The 19,350-nt window shown below is 38.8% G+C and overlaps 2 protein-coding genes across 2 annotated transcripts; one reads left to right on the plus strand and one right to left on the minus strand.

Annotated features, from left to right (window-relative positions):
- Positions 1 to 8,412: 8,412 nt before the first annotated feature.
- On the minus strand, positions 8,413 to 12,644 carry LOC122080316. Its single transcript, XM_042647267.1, has 3 exons — positions 12,297 to 12,644; positions 10,655 to 10,903; positions 8,413 to 8,565 (listed from the first exon to the last, which is right to left on the minus strand). The coding sequence occupies exons 1-3, from the start codon at positions 12,612 to 12,614 to the stop codon at positions 8,428 to 8,430; spliced, it is 705 nt and encodes a 234-aa protein (XP_042503201.1). The 5' UTR covers positions 12,615 to 12,644; the 3' UTR covers positions 8,413 to 8,427.
- A 448-nt stretch (positions 12,645 to 13,092) lies between these two features.
- Positions 13,093 to 18,374, plus strand: LOC122078781 (transcription and mRNA export factor ENY2-like). The gene is made up of 5 exons (XM_042644908.1): positions 13,093 to 13,247; positions 13,398 to 13,485; positions 14,728 to 14,822; positions 17,221 to 17,297; positions 18,025 to 18,374. Coding segments are annotated over exons 1-5 (336 nt in total). The 5' UTR covers positions 13,093 to 13,245; the 3' UTR covers positions 18,099 to 18,374.
- The last annotated feature ends 976 nt before the right edge of the window (positions 18,375 to 19,350 follow it).

Here is a 19,350-nt window from a genome sequence, read left to right on the forward strand (position 1 = left end):
TTTTAAAAAAAAAAAAAAAAAAAAAAAAAACCCCACAAGGTGCCACTTCACATAAGGTGGAGCACTGTCTTACCATCTCTAAACCGCATCAGCACCAAGACGCTGGTAAGGCAACGCCTTAACAGTGCCTTAAAAACTATGCAACATTGTTGGGTTATTTTTGGAAGTCATATAGTTTTATTAGGAATTTGTTTCAGTTTGTGTTATTTTAGGAAGGTTGTTAAGACACATTATTTGGTTTTATGTCTTAGCTATACTAGGAAACTAGTTTGTTTTTACTTTCCTATTTTATCAAGCCTTTCTTAGTTGTGATTTTCAAAGTGCCAAAGTCACAGCCTATATATAAGACTGGTTTGTTGTGATCTGATTTTTAAGTTTGAATAAAGTTTACTTTGCTTGGAGAGTCAAGCCTCTCCCATGTTACTCCCCGTTCCATTTACTCCTCGGGCTTGTCTAGATCCACCCTTCTGGAGTCCATCCTCTCCCCTGATGGGTGGTCTCCTCCTAGTTCCCCTCCCCCCCCCCTGACGATCTCTGGTCTTCTCTCCCTCCCATTCCTCTTGGCCATAGGGGAAGGGAGGATAAGATCACCTGGCTCCCTTCCCCCTCGGGATTCTTCACCTCTGCCTCCGCTTGGGAATTCATTCGTTCCAAAGGCCCTCTTGTGCCTTTGCGCAACATCATTTGGTTCAAGGGGCACATTTCTCGTCACAGTTTCACTACTTGACGTGCAATCTCTAAAATGCCTTCCCACGTAGTCTTTCCTCATTTATCGCGACATTCAGGCCCTCTTGCTGCCTTTGCTAGAATGGGACCAAAAGTGAGGATCACATTTTCTTTTCCTGCCCCTTCTCCTCCTTTGTCTGGAAGAGAGTCCTTTCCTCCTGTTGGCCTTCCAACAGGACCATTTTTCCCCTTTCTAAAGAATAAATCTGAGTTAATATGACCTTTGGCGAGCCTAGCATCTGTGACATTATCGGAAAGCTCGCTTTTAGTGCAACCATTACCCAGTGAAATCTGTGAAGATGGACTCCCAACTCCCGCTCTTTTGACAGGATTTGGAGAGCCATCTTCTTTGATGTTAGCTCCAAACTTGGCTGCCTTAGCCATTGTCCAGTTCGTGATTTCCCAAGGAACAGGCTCATTGTTGTCTCTTTTTTTCTTTTTTCTGGCTAGCTGCCTTTTGTTGTAGGGTTTTTCCCTATTCTGTTCCCCTCCCCCTTAAGGGTTTGCACCTTTTCGGCCCATCCCTCCTTTGTATTTGTTTTTTTCCTCTTGGTAATGAATTCATTTATTCATCTAAAAAAATAAAGTTTACTCAACCGTCTGCAAAATATTCCCTGAGATAGGAATGTATTTGATCCAGATTTGTTTATGCCACTGAAACAAAGGGCCATGAGCCCTTTTATTCTCCCAAGCACTGGCAGTAGAGAACTTACCTAAGGAATTGAGAGTCCACCAAATGACCCTATTGATGAAGATGACATAGGCAATGAAGGAGAGACATTAGTAGACAGCAAAGTTGATGCTTCTATTTCAGATTGTAATGCAACTCAGGAACCTCTGCGGACTATATCCCTTCTTTTTCTATTACGATGGATTGACAAAAGACTGGCCCAATAGCTGCTTCAACGGCTGCAATAGCTACAGTGTGGATGGCAACGCCAAAGTGAAATAGAGATTCTGACCTGTAGTCATTCTAATCCATGGTTGATACAATGTGTACCAGGTAAAGTGGTTTGATAGTGACCAGTTTGTTTCCTCTTGCAAAAGGTGTGTGCACACTTCGGAAGTTGTCGCCAATCCGATGAGATTCTCTCCCTTGAAAATATCCAATTTGTGAATTATGATATTCTCTCCCAGAGCTGTGGAACTCACGACTCTATAAGAAAGTAGAATTACCAACTGGTGAGAGGCCCAAGGACTGAAATAGTCCATTATCCCACCCTCAACTCTCATTTGATCCTTCACTCCATCCCCATATCCCTCTTTGTCTTTCCATCATTATCATTCCTTGATCAGCGCTCATCTCCAGTCCAAGAAGCATGATCAAATTCAGCAGAGAAGGTTTTTCCTCAAGAGGATTTTCAAAGGCTGGTTTCTCCCTCATCTGATCTCATTTCAGCCTGCCCTTTTGGGGTTTTGTTTACCACCCTAAGAGAGAGACTCAACCAGCTTTGGGAGCCTATCTGAGGTCTGGATTTTCTTCTACTAGTTTTCTCCAAGTTTCCTAATTTAAGGACCTGAAATCAAGAAGGTGCAGATCTCCCTGACCAGCCAGCAGCTTTCAGAGATATTTTGGGGTTTTGATCAGCATCTTAACCCCTCCACTCGATCCAGGTTTGGCCCCATTCTGAGCCCTCTACTTCCAACCACAAGCAGCCCTAGTTCTGCCCTGTTTTGGGGTTTGTTTCTAAATCTGGTTTCCAGATTTATCTATCCTTGTGCTTGGTTTAGTTGGAGTTTTGGGGATTATTCTTGGGGTTATTGATCTCTCAATACCGTTACATCACAAGATCTCAAAAAATCCCTCTCTTCCAACCCCTCCAACTGATCCGCCAAATATTTATGGACATCTATAATCTTCACCTTTGACCCTTCCTCCATTAGGTCAAGTTCAAATGTTCTCCACTTCATGTCATTCTTTAGCCTTAAAATCGTGGTTCAAGAAGTCGACCGTTTTGGTTACCGACTGAAATTTTTCAGTTTCGACATTGGTCAACACAAAAAAGACTATGATTCAGCAGGTACTCAAAATTTTGACCGAAACTTTCAAGCTTGTGATTAAAACTTAATGCCAAAACGTATAATCTCAAAATTATTGTGATTAAACTCCCTTAAGTAAGTCTCACTTATGTTCCCTATTCTAGCCAAGACCATTGATGCGGATCCGTATTCCAAGGACTGAAATCAGATCGCTTAGGGCTCACAAGAATGATAAAATATCTCAATTTAAAGGTTGAGGGACAATTTTGCAAATTCAGGAATATTCAAGCACTTAAAAGAGTGGAAAGTAACTAATAGGGTCAAACTGGAATAGAAAAATAAAAGAGGGGGTATTCTTGAATTTAAGTTCAGACTAGAGATAATTAGAAACAAAACTTTAGAAAGAAGTGGGCTTTGTGAGAATAACAAAAGATCTGACCTCATGTGAAATTTCAGCAAGTGGTTTAGTTGCAAATAAAAGGTTATTCATCTTCAACCTTAGGTCTCGACAGAGAACAGAACCAGCGGTAGAGGAGAAAGCTAGCGGTGGTGAGAGCTCTAATGGAGGGCCAGTAGGGGTAGGGAAGAAATCCCTGAGAGGGGTCTCAGAGTTGCAGGGGAGAGGGAGAAATCGCACTAAGAAAGAGGGGGGGGGGGAAGAATCACACACACGCCTGCAGACTCTTAAACACTTTACTCAATTCATATTTTCTATTCTCTATCTAATACTTAGGTTACATGCCTTTATATGATAAACTCAAATTAAAACTTTCCTAATAAAGATATAAGACTAAAATAGCAACTTCTAATTTGCTCCCTAAATTCTAACTAATGAAATTAGAAACAAAATAAAATTTAACTTGGTAACTCCCTAATTGACTAAGAACTACCCAAAAATAAAAGATTACATATCTTCCCAAATTAAACAACTCAATACTTCCTAAATAAAGTAACTCCTAAAATATCCTACTGATTTCAAAAATCTAATCGGACCCGACTCATTTCGGTCGAGATTGCCCGATGGGTCAACCCAGTTCAGCCTCGATTCTGCATCAAGCTCCTTCCAAGGTCATCGGTTCAGCCCAACATTGTTGACGAAGCTTGGACACCTGCTGCCCTCGTGATTCCAACAGAAAAAATCCATCAAACAGCAAGCAAAGAAATACAGAAATCCCTGCTGTTCAGATTTGTTGCCAGGTACAGAACCAGGTCTGAACCTGGGTTCGATTCTCCTAGTAGAAGGATCTGTTGCGGCTAAGATTCTGGGGTTAATTTTGCCCAAGGGAGGGGAGCCTTCGATCAAAATCTCAGCCCAAACAGATCTCACAAGAGAGAGAGAGATCCACACTTGTGGGGCTGCCAACGTTGCCCAGAAACTGGGGCTGGGAGAGAGGACCAGCAAGAAGAAGAATGAAAAGAAGGAAAAGAAGAACAGAGGAAAGAAGAAGATGAAATAAAGAGAAAAATCAGAAAAGAGAGAGATGGAAGTCACGGCAGTCCATATTCAGCCAAAACATAATTTTTCCAATTCATTCAATTCTAAATTCCATCATCCCCGCTGGGTACAGAAACACTATTTAAAGACTTGAAAATAAACCTACTTTCCTAATTGAAATTGGAACAAATATTGCATCTAAACTAGGATAGAAATGAAATCTCATCAATTAAGAATACTGACAAACTAATTCTAAGCCTAAAAAAGGAATTAACTAAGGAAACCAATCAAAGGTATTTCTTCTAAATCCATTGCCCAACTGCATCAGCTCTCCCGGTCTTAAAAGAACTCGACATGCTCCCAAGATACCCTTGTAAGTTGCTCGTCGCTGAGGTGGCACATATCTCGAAGCAAATGACGGAAGCATAACTCCAAGTGGAGGGAGAGTGACTGATGTGTCATTGGAGCAGGATTCAGTCGACAACGTGGCATGTCTAATAATGCGTGTGGCCTCATCAAATACGTATGACCTCCTTGCTTCACCTTGATGGTGTTCCGTGCACCATCATAGAGGATACCAGCATGTCGCCGCCAAGGTCGCCCTAGAAGAATGTAGCAATGCGCCAATGGGATGACTAAACAGGTGACATGGTATTGTAACGGCCCAAACTGTAAGTGTACTCGAACAACTGCAGTGGCCTCTTCTCGAGCTGTGGGTCCAAAACCTTGCACGTGAATCTTCTTGAAAAGCTGGCTTCTGTGGAAGGTTGTGTGCTCGAACAAATTCAGCAGATATGAAGTTTGCTTCTGCTCCGGTATCAACAACTGTATAAACATCAGTAGATTCAGAACCGTGCAAAAGAGTACCCTTCTGTCTAAAAAGAGAAGCCTTGTCAACTAGTCTGTTTGAAAATGATGAAAGACTAGCTGAATGAGCTTCTACATCCTCATCACCATAGTCGAACATATCATCTTCCTCAAGGGGATAAGGATATAAAGTAGACTCATCTTCAATCTTCTCTGTCGGTTGCTTCTCTACTGCATTCACAGAACAAGTCCTATTGGGACACTTATTGGAGTAGTGACCCTTCTCGCCACAACCATGGATTCTGATGTTCTTCACCCCATCACTATCCTTGACGAACTCTGACCTTTTTCTTCAACTCTGCGAGTTTCAAGCTTCTTTTTCTCCATACGTGGTGGAGGTCTATAAACTGAAGAAGTCTTGAGCATTACCTTCCAATAAATGGACTTCTCTTCAGCTGTCTTGGCATGAGCCGCTGCCACATCAAAGGACCTGAAATTAGTGTTAGCCAACTTGAGTCGGATCTCAATACTTAGTCCACTGATATAATGCATCACTCGTTGCTGGTCTGTTTCCTGAAATCGACACCTTGAAGACAGTTTGTGGAACTCAAGGGTGTCGGAATCCACGTCCTTGTTACCTTATTGCAAGTTAAGCAATTTATGGAACATTTCCTTCTCATAATTAAGAGGAACAAAATTTTCAGTAAAAATTTGCTTCATGACCTCCCAATTGGTAACAAGTCCAAGTTTTCTAACAAATCTTGCATGCAGTACATCATCCCACCATGAACATGCATACCCAATAAACTTAGCGAGGATGAGTTCACACTTTTTCTCGTCTGGAAGAGACTTATATGCAAAAATCCTCTCAATTTTGGTAAGCCATTCAAGAAATTCCTGAGGTCCCTTTTCACCACTGAACTCTGGAACCTCAACTTTGATGCCATAATCTCTGTCAGAAAATTGCCGGGTAACATCTTGGGGTATAACAGGATCACGTTGCACTCGGTGAGGTGTATCTTCAATCTGCAGGGCATTCAACTGAGTAGGTGGTGCAAATGGTCCATCAACTCACGTTTCAGACTTTTGCATAAAAGCAAAAATCTTAGCGAGGGCACCTTGAGTGTCGTCCATGAATTTGTCATATTTGGCCTCATTCTTCTCAATCCTAGCATTAGTTTTTTATTGATTATCAAGTACCTCAAGATACAATTTGTTCAACTCAGCATTGGTGATGTGACCTATCATGGTTAGAGAAGTGCAAGAAATTTGCTCTAATACCATTTGATACGGATCCATATTACAATGACTGAAATCAGATCGCTTAGGGCTCACAAGAATGATAAAATATCTCAATTTAAAGGTTGAGGGGCAATTTTGCAAATTCAGGAATATTCAAGCACTTAAAAGAGTGGAAAGTAACTAATAGGGTCAAACTGGAATAGATAAATAAAAGAGGGGGTATTCTTGAATTTAAGTTCAGACTAGAGATAATTAGAAACAAAACTTTCGAAAGAAGTGGGCTTTGTGAGAATAACAAAAGATCTGACCTCATGTGAAATTTCAGCAAGTGGTTTAGTTGCAAATAAAAGGTTGTTCATCTTCAACCTTGGGTCTCGACAGAGAACAGAACCAGCAGTAGAGGAGAAAGCTGGCGGTGGTGAGAGCTCCTTCAAGGGCCATCGGTTCAGCCCAACATTGTTGACGAAGCTTGGACACCTGCTGCCCTCGTGATTCCGACAGAAAAATCCATCAAACAGCAAGCAAAGAAATACAGAAATCCCTGCTGTTCAGATTTGTCGCCAGGTACAGAACCAGGTCTGAACCTGGGTTCGATTCTCCTAGTAGAAGGATCTGTTGCGGCTAAGATTCTGGGGTTAATGTCGCCCAAGGGAGGGGAGCCTTCGATCAAAGTTTCAGCCCAAACAGATCATACAAGAGAGAGATCGATCCACACTTGTGGTGCTGCTAACCTTGGCCAGAAACAGGGACTAGCAAGAAGAAGAATGAAAAGAAGGAAAAGAAGAACAGAGGAAAGAAGAAGATGAAATAAAGAGAAAAATCAGAAAAGAGAGATGGAAGTCACGACAGTCCATATTCGGCCAAAACATAATTTTTCCAATTCATTCAATTCTAAATTCCATCCTCCGCTGGGTACAGAAACACTATTTAAAGACTTGAAAATAAACCTACTTTCCTAATTGAAACTGGAAAAATATTGCATCTAAACCAGGATAGAAATAAAATCTCATCAATTAAGAGTACTGCCAAAAAGTAAATAAGGAAACCAATTAAAGGTATTTCTTCTAAATCCATCGCCCAACTGCATCAACCATTCTAGCTCCAACAGTCAGAGTATTGCCTCCATGCAGGTAAGTTGGGCCTAACATTCAATGTCTCCATCTTGGTCGTCAAACTATTTCTAAGATCTAATATGTTTTAACATCTTGAAGAAATTACATTATTAGACTGGATCTGTCTAAAGCTCACTTTTTACAAGAATCTGCGATGCTTGACAGCTTAAGGAATAGACTTCCACAGAGGTGAGAACTCCCTGAGTGCCTTGTGCTAAGTGCTAACCTTCATTGTATCTGGGAGGAGCTTGGCTGGTACTAAGATCTACAGGCATAATGCCCAAAATGCAGCTAAATACAGGAAACTATTAAGTAGTTCAAAATGCTTCAATTCTTGGCTGACCTGAATGCTGAATATTAATAAACATGTATTATGTATATAGATTCCTGGGAAAGGACTCCGACATTTCAACTAAGTATTCAACAAGTAGTTATACATCAGCAGTAAGGCATGTAGGATTTCCTGGCAATCCACAACCAAGACGGTTAAACATTGCCTCACTTACCATGGACCATTAAGAACTCAGACCACAATCCTTGACCATCTTTTGTCTGTTCAATTGTTGCTAGCTTTTAGCCTTTTCATGATAACCAGACAAGATAAGCAACATGAAACCAAAACAGCCAAGAGCTTTAACACTCCTTCGCGCATCATGAACTAACTGTTAATTATTCTATGTTCAAGCACTTTCAGAGTAAGTACTCTGGTTTGCAGAATTATCAAGCCTAATGCCTCCAAATAGTCATGCAAGAGCACACAGTCATAAAAACCAGATAGTGTGCAAGTATACAAGTACTAGCATTGAACAGAAATATCCTCTTTCTAAATATAGTAAATCAACAATTTATTGTGGGAGGTCCCAGATGACACCTCATAAACAAAAGCAAGTGCAGGCCTCACTGTAAAATGTAAACAACAAAAAGGACATCAGAGCACCATACAATCATGAAAGGAACTTTAGATATGTGTGTACTAGCACACATGTAACTATGAATAGATGGACAAATATACATATATACATTCACATACACATGCATGCAACCTGTATATATGTATGTATGTATGTCTGTATGTATGTGTGAGCATGTGTGCCTATGCGTAGATTCATTTACAGCCTGACACCATTAGATTTCACAATTGTTAGGACTATCAAACAGTAACATATAGCACAGACAACTAGCCATACCAGAGAGAGGAACTGCTGTTGTCACCACATTGTCCTGAATCTTCACTTGAGATGTTGGGGTTGAGTATTGGATTCCCTGTTAAAGTAAAAAAATGCAATATCAAAAGATGAATATACCAGAAGCAGTAGACTAGCATATTTCATGTGAAATTGTGGTTGTTATTTGCTAAATACAGTCTAGATAACAGATTCACACACAAAAGAAAGAATCCCACCACACATGGAAATAAGACGAGCGGTAAATTTCTTGCTGAATTTCAGATAGGTTTGCTTAGTTTTCTTCAAGCCTAATGAGCAGTTCTACAATAGCATAATGGTTCAAGGTAGAAACAGGGTTTCAAAGTCAGGATTTGGAGGTTGCACAAAAATGGAAGAATAGTGGGAATAATGAGAGATATAAAAGCAAGATCAACCGAAATGCAAGGAAACTGGTAATTTTTTAAGAAAATTAAGAAAGATAAGATATCATTATAGAACCGAGTAGCTCCCTTTTGAATTGCCAAAGGTTCTGATTCAGTTGCATTAGACATTAATCGCATAACGAGGCAGAAGGCCTATGCGCAAGCTTCAGATGCTCATAAGGTGTTGTTGGTCACAATCCAATGGGATAAAACCTTTGGAGTTTGGGTAGTTATATTATAGGTTGGGCCTTTTATTTTTTGAGTTTCGTTGTAATGGGTCTAATTTATAAGCCCATAAAGTGGGGATAAAGTTGGTCCACAGGATTAGTAGTTAAATTACATGTTTGAATTAGACTATAATACTTAATGACTAGATAGAGTTTTGTTTTGAGTTTATTTACTTTATTGAGTGTGTGAGTGTGACTAATGACTATGAATCCTTTTATGAGTCAATTTAGGAATTTTAGAAGGTCTTATATATGTAATACACCCCCTTATCACAAAAAAAAAAAGCGTCAATTGGAGATAATTTGAGTAAAGAATATGAGTTTTTTTAAAGAGTTTTAATGTTGTTAAGCAGTGCATACAGGATTGGTATCCCAAACCCAAATTGTTCTCTTCTCCTCTCTTCTTCCACACGGTTTCTCTTATGTTCCTCCCAAGAAGATTGATCTCATCCATTTTCCCTCCCCTTCCATTGATCTGATTCTTCCTTTATCTCAGATTTGATTATAGACCTGCCTGCACCTGCGATCCATAATCAGGATTTTTAGATTGCATTAGTTGGTCAAAGACAAAACCTAGCCATGGATACCTATGTTTTCAAGAATAGAGTTTGTTTGCCCAACATAAAAAATGTTATTTTACTCAGATGACGAGCAGAGTGACAATTTCATCTCTTGGTCTGTGGTGGAGTCATGGAAATGTTATCAAAGACCAACGAGATCATCAATGAGTCTGAGGATGATGACTACATTGAATTCTCAATTTCCTATAAAAGTAATGGTGCTTATTATGAGATATTTGAATCTCCCGAACGAATCATTAAAATTGGTCGGCAATGGTTTCAAGGGCAAAAATTTATAGTTGATCGTGATAGCAATTAGTGCATCCTAAAGCCTTCTCATCTATGACAAACATTTGTTTTGAAAAAATGGCTGACAAAGTATGCTCGGAGTCAAAGGAGGCAACATCACCAGTGCACCCACAGGAATAGCCGAACGGGCCAACACAAGAAGAAGACCACTCTGCCGTGAGACAAGAAGCAACAATAAAGGGGGAAGAGATGATTAATATGGGTGAACCAACAACAAACACTCCTGCAGTGATGGATGTTCTACACACTATGTTTTTCCCCCATATATTTTGAGACGAAGATACACTGTCAACATTCCATCTTCCGAACGTGATTCATGACATTAGTGCAGAGAATGAGACATTCTCCCGAGCTCTTTTGATTCTGCCCTTCTACAATACTCGAGGACAAGTTTCTTTTAACCGAGGGGGACTTATTGCAGTTGCATTAGACATTAATCCTGTATGGTAATATTATAGGCATGGAACTAAATCTTGGCCGAAATTCCGGCAATTTCGGTGGACCCTGAGATGAAACCAAGTTTGTGCGAAATTTTGAAAATTTCCAAAAATATACCAGGTTTTGGTGGTTTCGGCCCAAATTTCTAGCTATAGCCCAGAACAAAAATTTTAATTTTTATTGCAAACCATAGAAAATAGAAGAGATGGGAATCAAATTAAAAATGATACCTTCTGCTTCTGCCGTCTCTTCAACATCTTTAAATGGCATTTCTGAACGTAGTGCATCAAATGATAACGAGAATGTCTTGCATACAACTGCTCCTTGACCTTTGGATTTTTTGATAGCCATTCATCAATTTCTTTAGATTTGACTACCTCCTTTGTTTCCAATGATTCTAGCCAGGAATATACTGGAATCCATTGATCTGTGCGTTGAAAACGACTTGCCAGAGGCTCAACCCGATTAGCTTCCATTGCCTGCCATGAGAAAAATGAACTTTGAGATAACAATAGTATCTTTTTGAAGAGAGGCAATGAGTATGGCACAAGCTTTTCACCAAAAACAAGAATATGTTGTATTCATCCTAAGAAATCACAAAAATCCATCACAATAGAAAGAAACCCCAAAAAGAAAAATATTCAGAAAATCAGTCAACGGCAAATACAGACAAATTACAACAGGAAGTGGTACCATTAAACAAATCTCTCTTTTTTCCTTTTTTAGAATAAAGCAACATTTCTTCTCCAATCTTAATTTATATAACCCCAGAGTCACGATAATAGAAAAATTGCCCACCTCTGTTATCTTGTATAGTATCATCCCCAGTCCAAGCGCCGATCCCTTAAATTGAATCATGAAATTTCATGAAAGAATGTACTTCTCCAAAACAAAAGCAAAACTTATAATTATTAAAAAAAAAAAAAAAAAAAAAAAAAAAAAAAAAAAGGTGGTATCCAGACACTTAAATTGCCATTATGTCTGGTACTAACAGTCTAACACAAATTTTCAGACAATTCTACTAAGGTTTGAAGTCTCTCATTCCATACCTGACAATGTGAAATATTCCTGGTTTCTATTCAAAATATTGGTATTCTTTAAGAATCACTCACTATTAGAAAACATTAGCTTGTTGAGAAAGCATTGTGGGGCCATTACAGCTAATTGAATCTGTCCTACACACCCCTTATACCCCTACACTTGTAAGCTACAGTTACCTACTCCGAGCCTAGGAGGTCTACCAAACAGAGGGATGATCACTACTAGCAAAGATTCAAACCCTGATCATTTCTTACGAGCAGAAAGGTGATCACAACTAGCACAGAGATTCATACCCTTAATGCCTAAGCTAAAGCAAGTACTTTAGTTGATTGTGGTTGCTTGCTAAAGGTTCTCCACATATTAGGCTAAAAAATTATTAATACAATAAGTACTTTAGCTCTTTGTAGAAACAATAGCAAGGAGATAAACACTATCCAGGTCGCACAAAGTGTTTTCAATCTGAATTAGATCAAGCTTTCAGAACTTAGATTGTTGTCAACAAATGGGCATAGAAGCAGAATGAAGAACTCGAGTCAGAACTCATAAAATCCAAATTTATCAAACACAGGAAAAAAACGTATGAGGAAACAATCTCCATGATACACAAGGCGTTCTCAAATTGAATTCCCGTTCAAAATTTCTGAACTTAGGTTTTTCTCACAAGTAGACATTGAGTAATCAAGGTAGAAGTCTATTTAGAAGCAAGAATTTCTCCAACAAAAACAAAAGCGTAGGACAAGGAAGATCATCAAATAACCTAACCTAATTCAGAACGAAAGATGATAAAGAAAGAGTAATGACATTTGACATGAACAGCAACGGCCAAAGTACCTGGTTGGACTGTCGCATGATCTTGTGAATGGATAGAATGCGCTGATAGAGCTGTGGTCGGGGCAATGATATAAGTTGTGGAGGTAGAGTGACCTGATTAGAATCAACCCAAGCTTCCATCTCGCTCATCATCACGCTCCTTCGCTTCGGCAACGTAGAGAGCCAAGCTCGAGCTCTGGTCTCCCATTCTTGAATCTGAGGATCAGAGGAACTGGGGATCCGTTCTACGATCTGGTTTTCTAGGGTTTGGCCTTGAATTGCCAGCTCTCCCTGTGCTTCTGGAGCACCGGATGGACGGGAAGATGGCTCCGACATCATCGTATCGCCTCGCAGAGGTTGTGTTCAACTGTTACTGTGAAACTGGAAATATATGTCAGTCGTGATATCTTAGTTGACAGATTTGCCCATAAAAAAATAATACCATGACAGATTTGCCCAATAAAAAAATCTGGCCTCGGACGAATAAAAAGAACGCTACCTGGTCGCGTCGACTCCACGCTATCCCCATGGCTAATGGAAGCACTCATGAATCATCACTCATGTATCCACTCAGGGGTAGGATCATCATTTCACAATAACATGAGATACGGCGTAGGGAAACGCGACAAGATAGCTTTATTTTTCACATAAAAGAAAATGATATAAATTTATTTAACGTTTGATTGGATGGTGAGGTCACAGTGATCATGAGCTATATAGTAGCGACGTGTCACAAACCCACTACGAGCGGGAAGAACAACAACTGTACTCTGTACTGTCGGTGTAGAGAATCCTTCTCCCATCAACTATATAAGAGGACTCTCCCTTCCTCCCTCCCTTGAGTCCTCGATATCCAGGTTTCCTCCAGGAAGTCACTGTGAACTTGGGTTCTGGTTCAACTTTCAACAAACAGAGGAACCGATTGAGACTGAGAATCTGAGATCTCGTTTGCTTGGAACAACATAGTATAATGTGAGCTTTCTTTTTTTTCTCCTTCTTATTCCTTTTTTAGATAAGTTTCTTATCCGTTGTTTGAGCTTCTAAAGCAATTTGAGAACTCAAGAGACGATTTTTTTTTTTCTTTCGTTCTTTTAATAATTTTCTTTTTTAATTCCCGCAAAGGAGGGCTTCTATCAATCGTCCACCAACACCAGACGCAGAGGAAGACCAAGAAAAAGAACTAACCCTTCAAGAGATCATCAACATCAAAGTAAGTCTATTTCTTGCTTGCTAGCATGAAATTGCGGATTCTCTGTTCTTTTCTTCTCTTTCTTGTTTGTGCTAAAATGCTGAGATGAGAATAAAAGCAGAAGATGGTGCGAGGATTAGCCTTTCACTAAATGGCTAACGACGCTAGAAAAACCAAATCTGATTGGGCGGAGATCAGTGGCACTGATGCTCCCAGTTTTTCGTCTCTTCGCTTTAGTTGTTCTAATGTCGTCGGGACAAATTTGTTCCTTTTACTGGTACCAGATTCTGAAATCCGGTTTTAAAAGGGTTTTATCAAATTCGTTCGGATTAAAGGGGAAATTAAGAACTTTACACTCCTTTTTTGAGATTTTTGGAAAGCCTGGGTAATCAAATCAAATTTTTTTCCTTTTCTGGTACTCAATTTTGAAATCTGGTTTTTAAAGAGTTCTCTCAAAATCATTCGGATTAAAGAGGAAAATTAAGAACTTTTCGCTCCTCTTTTTTTTTTTTTTTTTGAGATTTTGGAAGAACTGGATTAGCATGGTGCAGCATAAATATTATCATTGTAATTTGTTCCAACAGGTCTTTGGATTCTCTTTTTTCATTTGTTTGTTGTACTGGCAAAAGTTCTGTAATTTTTCATGGTTCGTGGGAGATTTCACATTGTTCTTGAGCTTCTACTAGTCATTGGAGAGGTGGGACAAAAGCCAAATAGACCACAATGCCTAAAGAAATTTTTTGCATCTGTTTTTTGAAATGAAGCCATTTGAGATTTAAGATTATATGCTTGTTGAAAGGGAATGTTTCCTTTCTGGGGCTGTAGGACACCTCCTACCTGTCTGTTGCCTTAATAATGCACCGAATATTTCATGTCCTGAGGATTAGCAAGTAACACATATTTATGTCCCATTTAAAAATTGGGAACACAATCAGAATGACAGATGATTTTTAACCATATGAATTATTTATTATGTTTTTAAGCTTATATGGTGGGTTTTATTTGACTCTTCAAATATTAGAGAATGTAGGCTTGGACTGTTTCCTTAACGTTATGTATTCTGCATGTAATCCAAGAGACATGACACATCCAACTGTGGGTACTTATATTCGTAAAAAGTGACGTAAGCCAATATAAGCACTGAGACCCAAGATCTCGCCCCATGGAATAAAGTAACAATTTTGTATTAGTTATCTAGGTTTTCCATTTCTAATTCTCATTGTTTTGTTGGTGTTTTTGTTTGGGCCTTTTGATTTCCATTAGTTAATTGAGAGCGGGGAAAAAGAACGATTGAAGGAGCTTCTGAGGGAAAGGCTTATCGAATGTGGATGGAGAGATGAAATGAAAGCTCTTTGCAGGTTCTCTCTCTCTCTCTCTCTCTCTCTCTCTCTCTCTCTCTCTCTCTCTCTCTCTCACACACACACACACACACACACGTGCAAACACACATTTGCATTGATATTTGTTATCTCTCACTTGGGGGGTGGGGATAAACACTTTTTCCAGGGATAGATTACTTCTCATAGACTCTTGCTGGTACAAATAAATTCTATTCCAAACAGTACCATTGCAAGAAGGGGAACCAGGCTAAACTAAGTTTATTTGTTTTAGGCCAGACCCTCCAGCCCTAAATATTCTAGCCCAAGTTTCAGTTAACTCTAGTTAAGATGGGTCAAGAATAATTAATGCATGTGTAAAAGAGATCAATTAACTCCAATCCAAGACTTAGTCAAAGATGGGTCGAGAGTAATTAATGCATTTGTGCTAAAAGGGAAAAGCATTAACTAGTTAGTTGTAACTAATATCTAAAGTAGTGAAGTCTTCTTTCAGTCAATAGATCAGTTTCCTTGTTAGTTATGGAAGACCTTGAAAATTTAAAGTTCATTAATTGGTCAAAAAAGTCTAGGAGGAAGTCTCCATAAGAATTTAGAATCCTCCTAGCCACTCTATATAAGGAGCTGCATGTAAGCTAAATGGAAAAACAAAATTTGAATGAAATCTTGGTTTTTGTTTTTTGCCAATGATTGTGAGAAACAGTTTAGGAGAGAATTATATGTGAGGTGAGAGACAAGAAGTTGGGCATTATATTGTCTATGAACTATGCTTTGTTATACAACGGTGAAGTTATTGCTGTCCAGCAAGTTGATATAACTTTTGCTTTTGCAGTGCAACATTTATTTTGGCATAATATTGAATTGGAGCTGTCGCTATCAGTAATTCAGTAGGCCTGATTAGTACAATAGATATGATTCACATGGAAGCCCCTTCATGTTTTCCAGTTGATCGAATGACTGTTGAACTGATTGTCATGTTCATGGAGGACCTTCGATAATTTTAGGTGGTATATTTGCTCAATGACTTATCCTATCCAGGGATATGCTCCTGTTTGAGTACAGTAAGTTACCTCTACATTTGAAAGAGAAATTGGAGTAGTGCATCTTACTAGGGCTGTCAACTCTTAGACCAAACCAGTTAACCTGACTAGGACTGTCCAATTTAAGACCGATTAATTAATCGGTCTGTCTCGGTCCAACCTAATTAACCCAACAAGACTGACTGATTAGGACTGAATGTAGAAACCCGCCCAAAACTCGGCCGATTAAGATTGATTGGTCACACCAATTAACTAACCAATCAATTATTAATCAGTCTCAGTCTGGGCTTTGAGGACTTATTATACAATTGGTCAGTTTCAATCCTGGCCCCTAAAGGTGGAGGACCTATTAGAGCCCAACTGAAACTGACTGGACTTACCGATTTGACACCCGTCTCCTAGCTTCTTTAGCAACAGAGGATAAATTGGACTATTTAGGGGAGCTAGGGAGAGTGGGAGCTAGGGAGAGAACTCGTCATGGAATTAGTGTCAGTCTATAATATTTTCAAAAAAAGTTACCTATAAAATAATAGACCCCAAGGTCCCTGTTCAAATGTTAAGTTTCAGCCACTTGGTGAGTTGGTGCTGGGACGAGAAAACTTTTACCCAAAAAAATCTATATTTTTCCAATGTCATGGCATTATATTTGTACTTGGCTAAGTAGGCAGCTGCACTTGTGAAAAAAAGGACATCACCTGAAAATTAAAACATCTGCAGTATCAATAAGCAGAGAATTGCTGAATGAATAGTATTTCTAGTCTATGGTCATCGAAGGAACCACTTTGCTTGCCCCAACTATGTTAGTGTTTCCAGGATGTCAGTGAATCATATACTTGCCTTCACCACCTCCTCAACCCCCGCTGCCCCAAAAAAAAAAAAAAGTATTTTCGTGAACAAGGTATTTATTTTTGCAATATTTTCCATCTCATCTAACTAGATTATGGTCACTTAAGTAAGATAATCATGGTGGAGTTATCACATATATTATAGATATCGTGCTTTCAATTGACCTATTATTTCCTCATACTTCTTGTTCACCTTCAGCTTATGACTATTTCACTATTGTGCAGAGCTATGTGATTTAATCTTATTCTTTGTTTTATCAGTCAATTGTTCTTGGACATATGTCTGTTCTTATTTTAAATTCCAAGAAGGCAAGAACTTGTCTCTAATGTCATGAGTAATTTATTTACATTGTTTCTCCTCGCATCACTTGTGTGCCTTTTCAGTTTTGCACTTTGTTTCCATCTGTACCAATATTGTCTTCTTCTTTTTTTTTTAACCTTAATTGGTAGGTGGTAGGGGCTTGTTTTGTCTGTGTCATTGTCATTGATTCGCTTACATCTGAAATCAGTCTTAGTTCTCAATTTGTTTTCTACCAGAGCATTTACTAAGAAGAAAGGAAGGAATAATGTTACTGTGGATGACCTTGTACATGTAATAACCCCTAAGGGCAGAGGTGAGATCCCCCCCCCCCCACAAAAACAATTCCTTCTTTTGTCTTTGATAAATTCCTTATGGACTTAATACACCTTCGCTTCTAGTTATCCACTTGGGCATTTTTTTACCATGAACTTTTCTTGGTTATATTTTCTATCAATTATCAAAATTTTCTCCGACAGTAAACAGCTGTATCACTGTAAATCATTTCTGGAAACATATGGCAGCACTAATTGAATCATGCAACTTTGGTCTTGTATTACCCCACAGTTTTTTTTTTTTAGGGGGGAAAATTACCCAAGGGGAAAGGGAGAAAAAGAGTAAACAGAAAAAAATCAATACAAATTCTCGCCCACATTAAAACATGTGGGGGATACCCCAAGAGGCGATAATGAGAGTTCCTCTATTTTCGGCTGTTTTATTAGTGTGACCTTTATATAAAGAGACGAATCTGATTTCTAGATGATGTTTTGCGAATAAATATTTAAGTCTAACATGCGAGAGAACTATCTGATCAAATGGTTGAGCAAGGAATTTCCTTGGAGATTCCTTCCAGTACTTTACCCTTTTTAGTGATCAAACGTGGATTGTAATGTGAAGTTTGACTTAAATTTTTCTTGTCAGACTTCTCCATTCTGAATTATGTCTTAATGTTTTTGAGCATCAATGTTTCTTGTAGTTATGACATTGATTTTACCTCTTTTTTTATTTTTTATTTTTTTATTTTTTATTTTTATTTTTTGCAGCCTCAGTTCCTGATTCTGTAAAGGCTGAACTGTTGCAGCGCATCCGAACTTTTCTAGTGTCAGCAGCTCTGTGATCCTGAAATCTCAATTCTCCTTGCTCTCACAGTTTCTTCTAGGAGTTTTTTCTCTGCTTTTAGTGTCTTGGTGTCATTTGCAGACTCAGCCCTCTTGATTTAAGGTCCTGATGGAAGTCTACCAGTCCTTGTTTCAAATTGCAGATGTACCTTGGGTGTGAAAAAATAATTAATTTGCTCATAGTAACAGTATGTATTGTAATTGAATGTTCCCTGTCAAAAGCTTTGACATTCAATTAAAGTTTGAATGAAGGGTGTTAAGGTTGTTATCCAGAAGTATATTTTGACTGATCTTATGCTTTTTTATGGAACACCCCATTAAAAACTTCCACATTTCTGTTAGATCTGACCGATTGGCGAAATTGTTGTCAGTAAGCTCCCACATTTATTTATCCTACATTTCATACCTCTCTAGTTGGGGGCATAATGTATCTTCAGCCGTTCGTTAGGCCGTCATATTTTGGACATCATAGTAACCCGACGGAATGATGCACCAGTACCGGTGGAACCTGCGCCGCTTGTCAATGCTGGGACTCGCAGTCATGCCAACCATTCTTGACAAAGCATCTAAGGCAAACTTCTGCTGTCACTGCACCGGTGCAATGAGCATCAAGTGGCTGGGAACACCTAAGCACACACCCCAAGGTGCTCCCAGCGATCTTCATTGCACCAATGCAGTGCAGCAGAGGATTTTTATACTAGCCTTGGAGTCTAGGCGATTAAGGTGTGCAAATACCAAGGAGAGAAGAACTGAGGATAAATCCAATTTGACTCACATCGCCCACCATGCATGTTCACTTTAAAGACTAGAGAGAGAGAGAGAGAGAGAGAGAGAGAGAGAGAGAGTAACCGTGGGAAGATTTAATCAAACCATAATGAGATGAGAGTTTTTATTTTTATTTTATTTTTTTATTTTTTAAATAAGGGTGAGAGATTAGCTCCAGAAATATAAGTTTTGTCGGTTTTTATTAAAAATTAAAAGAAAAATAACATTGGGAGTATAAATGCATATTTGTTCAAATTATTGGTGATTTTAAAAATAAATCTATAAAATGTGTGACTTTTTTCGAATTTTTTATTTGATTTATATTCGGATCGTCTTAAAATTCAATAAAAATAATTTTGATGAATTAAATAACTAGGGTTTTAACTCAAGTAGAGTTTATCTAATGAACATTTGAAAATTTGTTTAAAGGATTATCTATTGAGACACCTACACTCTAATGGGAGGGTATCAACCAAATGTGCTTGC

The sequence above is a fragment of the Macadamia integrifolia genome, chromosome 5 (assembly GCF_013358625.1).
Source record: "Macadamia integrifolia cultivar HAES 741 chromosome 5, SCU_Mint_v3, whole genome shotgun sequence".
In the NCBI taxonomy this organism is placed as follows: Eukaryota; Viridiplantae; Streptophyta; class Magnoliopsida; order Proteales; family Proteaceae; genus Macadamia; species Macadamia integrifolia.